The 12,041-nt window shown below is 36.4% G+C and overlaps 2 protein-coding genes and 1 pseudogene across 3 annotated transcripts in view; 2 read left to right on the top strand and 1 right to left on the bottom strand.

Annotated features, from left to right (window-relative positions):
• Window positions 1–1,706: 1,706 nt before the first annotated feature.
• LOC101301721 lies at window positions 1,707–7,406 on the bottom strand (annotated as a pseudogene). The gene is made up of 4 exons (XR_183798.1): window positions 7,186–7,406; window positions 4,704–5,143; window positions 2,745–3,107; window positions 1,707–2,106 (listed from the first exon to the last, which is right to left on the bottom strand). The product of XR_183798.1 is annotated as an uncharacterized LOC101301721 (transcript).
• A 749-nt stretch (window positions 7,407–8,155) lies between these two features.
• LOC101300862 lies at window positions 8,156–10,334 on the top strand. Its single transcript, XM_004289523.1, has 2 exons — window positions 8,156–8,582; window positions 10,183–10,334. Exons 1-2 carry the CDS (start codon window positions 8,384–8,386, stop codon window positions 10,332–10,334), a joined length of 351 nt encoding a protein of 116 aa, XP_004289571.1. The 5' UTR covers window positions 8,156–8,383.
• An 893-nt stretch (window positions 10,335–11,227) lies between these two features.
• Window positions 11,228–12,041, top strand: part of LOC101300576 — a 15,514-nt gene continuing 14,700 nt past the window's right edge. Inside the window, exons 1-2 of the mRNA XM_004289522.1 lie at window positions 11,228–11,277; window positions 11,432–11,505. The gene's annotated coding sequence lies outside the window, so the exon portion shown is untranslated. The remainder of the gene's footprint in view (window positions 11,278–11,431; window positions 11,506–12,041) is intronic.

Below are 12,041 nucleotides of genomic sequence, written 5' to 3'. Positions count from 1 at the left end.
GAGAGAGAGAGAGATGGGTATGTTATCAGCTGTGTATTCACGAATGGGGGTGAAGTTTCTTTCAGCCCTCAGATCAGTTTTATTTAAATCTAATGGTTCTAAGTGAATTGTCCCTCTCTGTCCCTTAAAAACACTCCCGCAGGTGAGCGGGCCTGGATTTACTGGTGACTCGTGTCTTCCTAATCCTAATTTATTAATTTGTAACATACTAGCTTACCTATATATATTCAAGCTTCTATAATTTATTTTTATTTTATCAATTTCTCTAAATCGTTTTTTGTTCTTCTCAAAAAAGATTTGGGATTTTGAACACCAAATTTGGAATACCATCATAATATTTAGAATTATTATTGCTTAGCTAGGGAGATTTGTTACTCTGACTTTTTAAAGTATTAATGTAACAATTCATACATTGTAATGTTATTTAATAAGGATTATTGTTTAGTACTAGTATTCTTGTTTAGAATTTGACCCTTCTAATGATGGATTCTGGTTACATCACTGACCATACTGCGAGGAACTGGTGGCCAAATTATTTTCCTTGCTAAAATGTTACGGCGATGAAATATCAGTTTTTAACGACTAATTTGTTCCTCGCAAATCAGTTTTTTTGTTGTAGTGGGGTTTAATCATCTTCCTCAAGGTGATTTTTACCAGTGGATGGGTGCATGCTTCAGCCATTGATCACTTCTAATTGGTGCCAATGGGCTGGCAATTTGGGTATAGGGCAATGGTGCGTGGATTTGTCCTTGCTATATAGTTGAGAAATTGTGTGAGACTTGCACGCAACACAGTTGAGTCGATTATAAAAGACTGCTAGACTGGTTCTGCTGGAAATAGAAAGCTAGATCACTAAGATCAGCATCGGTTACTATAATAGGAAATATTAAGATTTTGTTTGTGAGAACAAAGAAATATTACCATAAAAGGAAATATATTTGTCGAAAAAAAACATAAAAGGAAATATTAACATATGAACTCTTATTATTATGTCCATCAATCTGGCGTATGCCTTCTTTAGTAATCAACTTATATACACAAAATTAGCCAAATCAACTACCTATTTCATTATATCCAGTGGAATTTAGTTTACATTAGGGGTGTTATATATATAGTTGATTACAGCTAGATTTATGATTTTGATTCTATTATGTAGAATTAATCAAACAAACAAATAAATCCCAGACCAGAACCTGGGCATTATTAGGCAGCAATCGATATTTAAGTGCATCTCTTCCGCATTTGAGGCCTCTCACAAGTAAAGCCGACATAAATTTAGTCTTTCTATTTAAAAGTAAAGCTGAGGCTTCTCATAGTCTTCCAATTCTAAGTTGAAATTATTTATAGAAACAAAAACAAATAAGAATCCATTTTCAAAATTAGTGATCTGTTCATCACAGGCAGAGCGTCACTAATAATTTACATACTTATATTGAACCATCTCAACATATGGTATCTGTTAGCCTTTTTTTTATTTTTATTTTTTTTATAACTTTTTTTCTCTTTTAAGAATGCAGCTGCACTGGACGACTCACATCCATTATATCATTATTTGTAAGAGTTGAGTTGAGACGCTGGACAAACCAACGGATGCACATGTCAAGCTTACTACTAACATCTTTATTCAGAAGAAGAAAATCTAACTAATATCATGATTACTTTCATAGCAGATTAAAGGAGGATTGCGAAAATGTAAGCTAATACAATCTACAGTCTATATGGCGACGTAGTCAAAGAGAGAGAAAGAGCTGTAAGGCCTAAAAGTGTTCCATCAATTTATTTGAACAAACTTAAAAACAAGCAGAGGTTTCCACCCAAGCAAAGGTGCATGGCATATCATGTATACATGTTATTACTCTGATGGATTACTGTAGTAAATGTACATTTTACACGTAAAGGGTGACCTGGTAATAGCGACTAAAATGAAACTCCAACATCTAGCAATGCCATCAATTGAGAAATGAACTCCGGGTGGCCTGGCCAAGCTGCTCCAGTCACCAAATTCCCATCAGTGAAGCAACGGTGTATTGGATCAGGTTCGAGCCATGTGGCTCCTGATAAAATCACATTAAGCTTCACCGCTGGGTATGCAGTACAATTCCTACCCTGAAATGTAGCAAATTACAAATAATTTAGACATAGTATAAGGACAGTATAAGGACAAATAATTTAGACATAGTATAAGGACAGTCTAATAAGAACTTTAAAAATCACCCAAAAAGAAAAGATGCAGAACTTCTGTGTGTATCTCTGCTAACGCAAATAAACTTCTATCCCCTCTCCCAAAACTAATACTTCAAAGGTAGCAGTTACCAATAGATCAATAGTACAGAAACGAGGTACAAAGTAAATCTTGTGTGCTTTTATTAATAAAGTAGAAGCTGTTTTTTCCTTTTTCATTGCTTGGTAGCATTCACTTATCCTGGAGAACTGAAGGAAATATCGGAAAACATTCAATAAATGTTATAGAAATGTTTAAAGACTCACTTATCAACTTTGTTGATTTCATTGAGTATTTTATACATGTGGCCTCTTTAGGTCATTAGCTCCTATTTGATTCCAAAATTAGACTTTCTTAGGGATGAAAGTCAAGAAAGAGAAAGGACCGGATTGATAACAAGATGAAATTTCAGCAAACAAAGCGTGCAGTATGGCTAAAAGAAAGAAAATGAAAATACTCCTCGACTTTCAAATGAACACCGTGTTGATCCTATGTACTAAAGGTGCTTGTGTCAATAGCCTACCTGTAGAACACCAGCAGCAGCTAGAATCTGTTGCCCATGGCAGATGGATGCAACTGGTTTCTTGGCTTCCATAAATTGTTTCACTAGTTCAATAACTTTCTTATCTAATGCCAAATATTCTGGTGCCCGACCGCCAGGGATGACAAGAGCATCATAACTGGAGGCATCTATAGCTTCAAAATCAGCTGTTAAAGTGAAATTATGTCCTGGCTTCTCACTGTAGGTTTGATCACCTTCAAAATCATGGACAGCAGTTGCGCAAATATCACCAGATCTCTTATTGGGGCAAGCTCCATCGACATGGCACCCTAGAGCTTGAAGCGACTGAAAAGGCACAGCCACCTCATAATCTTCCATGAAGTCCTACAAGTATCGGCGAAAGAATCTACAAGTCAGTAACTTTGAGACATCTAAGACTCATTGGTAGATCATATGTAGACAAGCATTAATATACCCATTTTACCTAACAATGGGGTTATTCATTTAATTCTGCTTTGGAAAGGGTAGCCAATCTTGATTTGTTGAACAAGCACTAATTCGATTCAAAATAAAGGTATTTCAATACTGGTGTAAAATATTATGGACAGAGAAGCACAAAAGAATTTACATGGATAAGGACCAAAAGAAGGGGACAACATCACAACAAAAGGCTACAATTCCACATATGACGAGCTTTTAGCTTCTACTTTGATCATGTCAGTAGAGACAGATTTAAGATCAGCACATTCAACAGTAAACCCACAATATTAAAAGTTTTAAAAACAAAAGCTAACATCGAAAGCCTATGCGATTATGCAAATTGCCAGATAAAGACAAAGACAACATAAGTGAATTACAAGATACGCCTCTAGAAGGCAACTAAAATTACAATTCGCTTCTAGGATCTTACACAACCTACCAATAACTTGAAAATATGAAAGAGCACTTACGGGGTCCAAATTATGTTTGCACTAATTCATTTCCATGAAATATCCTTTCTTGGCATCCTATTAAGTATTGTTAGCGAGAATCACTCTGTTCCTCAAATCAAGAGTGATTCTGATTCTCCTTCCTAATTATATGCAATTGTTATTACTGTAGATTATTACCATAATTGTATAGCAGCTAACAAGTATTGCATCATTAAGATCTTCTCAGCACTATCACTATTGGATAAGCTAAACAAGAATAGGCTGGGAAGTGAACAGAAACAGCCAAACAAATCAGAAATAAAAATAAAATAATAATGATAGAAATAGTAATACTATACCATGGCACACCACATGTTAAATTAACAACATTTTACGTCTTTGCTTAATTATTCTAACAGTAATATCTACCAAAGCACAACGACATAAAGGACTGAAAATTAAACAACTAAGAGTAGCTAACTCATAGAGGGGGATTAAGAAATTGAACTATTTGTCATTAGTTTTTACGATTCTTCTCTAAGGTATTTTGTCAAAATCCACTTGACATGCAACAAACTCAAACTGACAACACAAAAACAGGTGTTCAAGTGTGAAAAGTGACCAGATAGGCTTACCATTCCACCAATATATTGACGTCGCATACAACGGAACTAATCGCGGAATCCAATAATAAGAGATTCATGATGCATCTGATAAAGTTGAATCTGGCTTCCTCTCCTCTTTCTTTGATAGAATATCTCAAGGCTACATCTAATTAACTCTCTGTTGAAGTTATTTGTATGCCAAATTATGCATGTATGTTTATGGATGGCCTATATCGACTGTCTAATGCACAGTATTCAGTCGTAAACAAAGGGGACTTCTAGACCACACGGACTTCTAGTAACAAAGGGGACTTCGACTTCTAATGCCAAATATGATATTCATATTTGATTCTGCTGGTTTTCTACAGCAATTTGGAGCAATGTTTGTTTTAACTGAGTGTGATCATATGTTTGTCAATGCACTACACAGGAAAATAAATTTAAATGAGGAAACTAAGACTTACTCCACACAGAAACAGGACTCTTCTATCTGAACCAGTTGTGTTGCCTCCTAGTGCCTTCACAAAAGCCCTAATGAACTCAGGATGGCCTTCATATGTAGCCCCTGTGATTATGTTACCATCAACGACACACGCTGCCAAGGTCTCCGGTTCCACCCAGTGAGCACCTGCAGCAACAAGTACAGGTCCCAGAGCAGGATATGCTGTGCACTTCCGACCTTTAACTGAGCCAGCAGCTGCTAGGACCAATTGCCCATGGCAAATAGCTGCAATTGCCTTTGTGGAGTCTGTAAATTTTTCACCAAATCTACAATAGATGCATCAATAGCAAGATACTCAGGAGCCCGCCCACCTGGGATTATTAATCCATCATAATTGTCAGCTTCAACATCATTGAATGTTGCATTCAGTGTAAAATTATGACCACGTGATTCAGAATATGTCTGCAACAAAAGGAATACTCATGAAAACAGAAAAACAGAGTAAAACAAAAGGGAGAGAAAATAAACATAGTTTCAAGACTAGTAATTATAAGTACAGTACAAAAACGGATCATCCCCTAAAAAACAGTCTTTGCTCCTTTAGCTTTCTGAGATTCCTAGGCTAATAAACGGTATTAGAAGACTGATTGGTGTCTAACAGTTAATTATATGAATCATATAGCTAATAAATTTTAACTCCTTGATACATCGTGGAAAATGTAGATTGCCTTAATTAAACATACACACACGTGCATAATCTAAGGGATTCCCGATTGTACATGCAACTTCATACACTCTCAATCCAGGTGAAATGGGATTCTATAGGCATTACAACACCGTCATGCTACTGCTATTGCCTCTAGTATTGTCAGTCCCACCATGCACGAGGCTGCATAAACTGGGATCTGCACACCATAAGTCTGATTCCAAATGTAACTCCATTTGTGTTAGGGACTTGCTAGGATGTAACAGGAGGAATGTTTATGGATGCGTTAATAAAGTAGATAGCGTTGAGTGGGTCAAGCCCTATATACCCCCTCAGAAGTTGTGGGCAGACACTTGATCAAACAGGAGGACAATGAGAGTGGTGGCAGCTTGAAACAAACAAGAAAAAAATAAGGATACAAATTAATAAAGAGATTTGTGTTGAGCTAGACTGTAACATGGTGCATATGCAGAAACTAGACCCAATCGTGCAGTAGAACTACAGTCAAATAGAGACGGACCAGGTGCCAAGATTAATTACCATCCATAGGGAGACAGAGGAACCTGCCTTATCCCTGTACCTTAATTTTAGGCACTGCCATCACAAGCAAAGAGAGTCCCTACACCTAGACTTTAGGCATGGAAAACCTTTGGCTTCTTGGACACAGAAAAGAAATGAGGACTATTACAAGCCTAATTTTGTGGCCTCAGTGCATCCAGTCATGTGGAAGCTTTGTAGGTGAGGTTGAAGCGCTTGGAAGAGTCATACACAGTCATACTAGATTCAGCAGATGAGAGTAACCTGATAAAAAGTGGCCTAGAGGATCCATGAGATAGGTAGCCGCGCCTTTTCAAAGCCATTGGACACCTTCTCAATGCTTCAATTCAACTTATGGTCCATATCCCCATGTATAATTAGATAGCACTTAATCACTGCAGATTTCATGAAACTTCATATATCAATTTAGTGTGACTAATACCCAAGAACTGAATAAAATCTTGGGCCAGTAGATTCCAATAGACGCACCCAACCATTTTGCCTAATGGTTTCCTCCAAAATCCCATTACTGGTTGGATCGTCTCATAACACGATGAGGAAGCACTGTAAATAGTAACCCCCCATCCACCCCAAGCCTGATAGTTGTACCCATTACCTGCTTTACTTTTGCCATTTAGCTTTCCTCACAAACTAGAGTTAGTGCCACTTATTAGTAACTTCCCATTTGACTTTCACCAGTTCAACTTAGATTGCTGTGAAAAGATCATACAACAGCATTTTATACATAAACATGGTCCTCTATACCTGGTCACCTGGTGACCAAGAAATTTGTGGTCATTTACGTTCAAGGAATGATTTTAAAATGACTAATTTCTGCTGATTTACTCCCAGCCTTTGAAATTAAAGTATGCATGAGCACCATTTACTTGGTCACCTAGTGATCAGGTGAAAGCTACTTGCAATAAACATATGATATATGTGGACTATATAAGAATATGTGTGGAAGGCTAAGTTAAATATTTCCAACTGAAATTTGTCAAATCAAAGGCAAAGCGACTAATTGGTTAAACCCTAATAAATTTTTGTTTTTTTTTATTGAAATGGTCCTTCATTGAAATAAACATACTACATCAAGCTGGGGCTATAGTCTCAACAGAGACCCCAAAACTCAACCCTTAATATACAAGAATCTGATGCAATTTACTAGATTTGCAAGAATCATAAACAAGCAGATTTCAGATTTTAGTAATGAATTCATGATGATAATAAAAAAATGAAAAAGAAAAGAGGTGAGGTGAACCTGGTGAGTAGGAGAGAGTTGGTGAATACAAGTGCGGCAGACGTCGCCGGCTTTCTTTCCAGGACAGACGGCATCGACGGCGAGCCCATAACCCTGCAATGCTTGAAATGGAACCATGGCCTCCTGGTCTTCCATGAAGTCGCCGCACAGCATCAACACCCTGCGCTTCATTCTTCTTCCTTCTTTTTCTTCTTCTCTGTGTCACTGAGTCAACAAGTCTCGACAAGTCCCAGAGAGAACGAGCACTTATGGCCCTTTTGGCTAAAATAACAATATTTAAATTCTTCACTTGCATTTACTATGTATTTACTAAAATAAAGTCGGAGACATTTATAGTAAATACTTTTTTGCTAACTTTTTCTTTTTTTAATGTTTGTGGTCTTAAAAACATGATAATTTTATGCATAATATGTTATTATATTTAGACGATAGAATTTTAAATGTCTGTTGTTAAAAGATATCAGACGACAATAAAATTTTTTTTTTGTTGTTTGATTATAAAATTGACTTGATGAACGTAAATAACTCATCAATGACATATATTATAAAGTCACAAGGACTAAGTAAATATCTGACCAACTTTATCATGTGTTTGACTAATTGATACTGTAAATATTTTGAAAATTTATCGAGCTTATTATATCAAGATTATATTTTTAGAAATTTTTATCAGGTGAATACCTTGATGTTAGAGTTTGATATTAAAGTACGTGTCATGATGAGTTTATAAAAATTTTCATGGAATTTTTAGAGTACTGAGCTATTTTTGTATAAAGTTTTGAAGTTTCAGAATTTTAGAAATTATTTAGAAATTAAGAATATTTAGACGGTGCGATTTGAGCCGTAAAAAACTAAATTGTTTAAATACCAATCGTAAAATTAAGTCGGTGTGAAGATAAAATTAAGTCGGTGTGAAGATAAAATTAAATCGATGTATGGATAAAAGGAGGCCGACTCGGTGAATTGTCCGCACCGATAAAATATCAAACCCCCTCTCTCTCTCTCACTCTTTCTCGTCCCCTGGAATTCTATTTCATTCTCTCTTCCTCCCGAAACCCCCAAATTTATCAAAACCCCAAATTCTGGTTGGGGTTTCATTCTCCTCAGCACACATACGTCCTCTGATCCTCTCCTCAAACCCTAGCCTCGATTCTTCCATGGAGGCCTCTCTGGCGGACGATCTCGGGGCCCCGGAGTCATGGGGAGGTCGCGGGCGTCGACGAGGCTCTCCTCCTCCAACAACAACAAGGATCCCAAGCCTTCCCAGCAAGACCTCATCAACGACGCGTCGTCTCTGGTTTCCTCTGCTTCTGATGATAAGCTCTCTGAGGACGCCCTCAATCAGGTCGACCAGTTCCTTCGCGAGGCTTTGCAAAACCCTCGGGAGCGCCTTTCAAGTAAGCGCCACCATAATTGACCCTTCGGATTCGGCTGATTGCTTTCGTTAAGTTGTTCTAGTGTGTCTGTTTTGGGATCTTACATGGTTAGCACTCAACTTGTTTTGAGTGTTGTATTGCTTGTTTCGTGTGTTGAGATGTATGTTCAATTGTGGAGTGTTTTTAAACATGACTTGTGCGAAAGAAATAAGCAATAGAGTAAAGGAACAAGATGAAATGCCATAAAGTTTTGGGATGGTCCTTATATAATTGTTGGATATGGCTCCATGAATTCATTCATGGAGAATGCCTATGTTTGAAGGTTTCCTAGAGAGAGAGGCTATTAAATCTGTTGGTATTGAACTGAAATTAGTGGCATGTGTTATTATATTGGTCATTTTTGAAAGGGAACTATGCCTTTGCGAATGGGAAGTGATTTGATTCTTGGTAACTAGTTTCATTGTTATTATATTATTCTGCTATCTATGTACTTTTTTTTGTAAAAGATTGGCTTGGTTGTTTCATCTGATCATTTTGTGGGATTCCTTCAAGTTTGAGTTAATACACACTCACTACAACAATACTGTGCTATAGTGACCAAATTCTTAGTGACCTAATTATAATGGTCACAAATAACAGAGTTAGTGACCAACAAAAACTACCGGTCACTAAAACAGTTGATGGTAATAAAAATTGTAAGCTCGCTTACTGTATAAGTTTAGTGACCTACCATTTACGTATAGTGACATGGTCAATTTGGTAAGTAACTTTTTTAATAGAATTCATCGGTAGACGCGGGATTTTTCGCGGTTTGTGCCAAAAAAAGAAAGTGAACAGTTAACTCAGCCATATCACGACTTCTTCCACTAAAAGTTTTGTGGTTGTTCTGCTATCATCTCTCTCCGACTCTCTCTCTCAAGGCTTAAGCACAACCCTAATTTTTCTTGAGGTTTGATTCACATGTCTTTCAAATCGGCATGGTCGACAAAATTTCAAGGGGTCAGCTTCGCCGTGAGTAACAGACCTTCCTCTGTTTTCTTCCAGTGGTTATTTTTTCTCTACTTATGTAAATTTGTTCGTTAATTGAGATGTTGCTGTTGTTATTGTTCAATTTTGATTAGGATTAGGCTGATTAGCTTGATTTTTAATTAGCTTTGATGTCGTTATTAGAGAAACATATTGTTTTTTGAGAGCGATTCCAAGACTAACTAAAGTTGGAAAATACTGGGTAAAGAGGACTCTGGTGTAGACCTTTCGATCCATCAATTAAGGGTTCTACCGATTGGATTTTGGCATTAGGTCGTTTGGGTAGGATTTCTATCAACCAATTAAAACTTCTTATTTTCTTGTGGCATTTGCAACTGGCATGGGTGTAGAGTTTCACATCATTCTATCATGGTATATGAGCTTATGAATCTCAATGTCTATGATACAAATTTCAGGATAAACTTGCCATGAATATCACCATAGAGCAGGGTATGACATTGAAGGGTGCTGAGTGTAGTGATGTGCTCCGTAGTATAAGTCAGTTTTTGCATATGCATTAATGTGGTTTCTGTTATTCTGTTATGATTAATGTAACCAAAAATTGGGTCACATGCCGTTCTTTTCTTCTTTAGAGGTGGTCGAACGTGGTTGTGGGATGGCAACTCTACATATGGGGGAGTTTGTTCTCAATGCACTTATGACATTGATACATACTACATTAGGGAACCCCTTGGTGTTCGTGTTCGGATATGCCCCTTCAACATTCCATCTATGATTCCCTTATAGGTATGGCTGCAATATAGCTCGGTTCTTTTTATTGGTTGTTTGTTTTTTGTCTCCTCTATAGTCTATGATGAGTTAAGTGACTTACGTCTGTTTACGTACACATAGTAAGTTTTCATTTTTAATCATACAAGTCTAGTTAACACCCTTACTTGCGTATTTTGTGAAAATTATGACATGAGATACCTCCCAAGACTAGGAATTTTTTTTTTTTTTTTCATTATTAGAATTGCCAATTGCAATTGCAATTGCATGTTAACTTTTATATGTGAACATGATATTTGTGTGTTCTTGCCAACTGATCTACTGTCCTTGTCTGGCTAGGACATTCTAGCTTGAAGCAAAGCTTATATTAACAAGTGATATCCACTCTTCAATTGCTTTTTTTATTATCCACACGAATCAATGTTGTACATAGACAGTCATGTATACAGAAGTTTCCATATATCAAAACACTGGTTAATGCCAAACACTCTCAAACCCTTCCCCTTGTCAGAGTCTTATAATTTTAACACCAACTCTATATGTATAATGAAATTATGAAGTTATAGATTTGTTATATATTCGATGAAATTATCAATGACATTTTGTTGCCAAATCAATCTGAGCAGACATTGTTAATTACATATGCGATGATGACTAAGGCTTTTTTACTTGTTTGCTCAAGTAAGTTAAGTTTCGCTCCGATGCCTATGATTATTGAATATCAATTGTACGTAGCAATGATCTTAAATTCACCTTAACATAGTTACATAAAACTTTACTGAATTCAGCCATATACTATTGAATTAGTGGAATCTAGCTAGTTATAATCAAGTTGGGTCATCTATTTGTTTTCTTAGGGGGTGTAAACAAGCAGAACGTGCCAAAGCCCCAAAAGTCAATGTGGGAACAAATCCTTCATACGTTGGTCCAGCTAGACAATTGTCCAGTTATTAGCAAAGAGGTGATAAAATCTTTTGTATATTTTTCCTATTAATCTGCTTTGTTAAAAAGGAACTACAAAATTGAATTTTTTGTATCATAAGTAGTTGGTGAATCGACTGAAGTATTGAATATATCATTTTACATTGGTTTCTCACTTCACAGATTTCAAACAGGTTGATGCTAGTTATTGGTAAAGTGGGTTCTACTTCCGAGAGATTGGTACTCTTTGTGTTGGTTGTATCCTCAAGTAAGTACCTGAATTTACAGCCAAGCATCACATTTCTGTATTACGTACACTTTTCCATACTTGTTGCATATTTGTAAATCAAATACGTGCATACTATCTGAAGTGATTGTTATTTCTGATATTCTTTTTCTACGGATGGTTGTGTTGATTTTGATTTGCATGGCTATTGGATACTATGATAGTGTAGGGAACAGTGAATCATTGAAGCTTTGCAAATTTTTTTGTTCTGAATCAGCATTTCTATTAAAAACAACCTTTGACCAATCTCCAAATCTAGATTTTGTTGTAGCTCACTTGTTTCTGCTTTTTATAACCCCTTTGCCTTTTATGTTTACATGAAGTATATATAGGTCCTTGTAATAAGATTACTTATAACAAAATGGAGAAATGATTACCAATATCTGAATTTAGTTTGTGTTGTAGTTGTGCAAGTATTTTTGCTTTTCAAATCCCCCTGCCCCTTGTTTGCATAAATTTATGTTGCCTCTTTGTATAATGAAATTTCTGAGAAGAAAATAGTCATATGGTTATTCACG

This window comes from Fragaria vesca, linkage group LG1 (assembly GCF_000184155.1).
Source record: "Fragaria vesca subsp. vesca linkage group LG1, FraVesHawaii_1.0, whole genome shotgun sequence".
NCBI classification, from domain to species: domain Eukaryota; kingdom Viridiplantae; phylum Streptophyta; class Magnoliopsida; order Rosales; family Rosaceae; genus Fragaria; species Fragaria vesca.
The sequence above is the reverse complement of the archived record's forward strand: the minus strand, read 5'-3'. Positions and strand labels throughout refer to the sequence as shown.

Bases quoted from the DNA above. Each gene is read 5' to 3' on its own strand.
- LOC101300862 (XM_004289523.1), top strand. From the start codon at position 8,384: ATGGGGAGGTCGCGGGCGTCGACGAGGCTCTCCTCCTCCAACAACAAC. The intron at 8,583-10,182 runs GTAAGCGCCACC...TCTTCTTTAGAG, and splicing joins CCCTCGGGAGCGCCTTTCAA to GTGGTCGAACGTGGTTGTGG.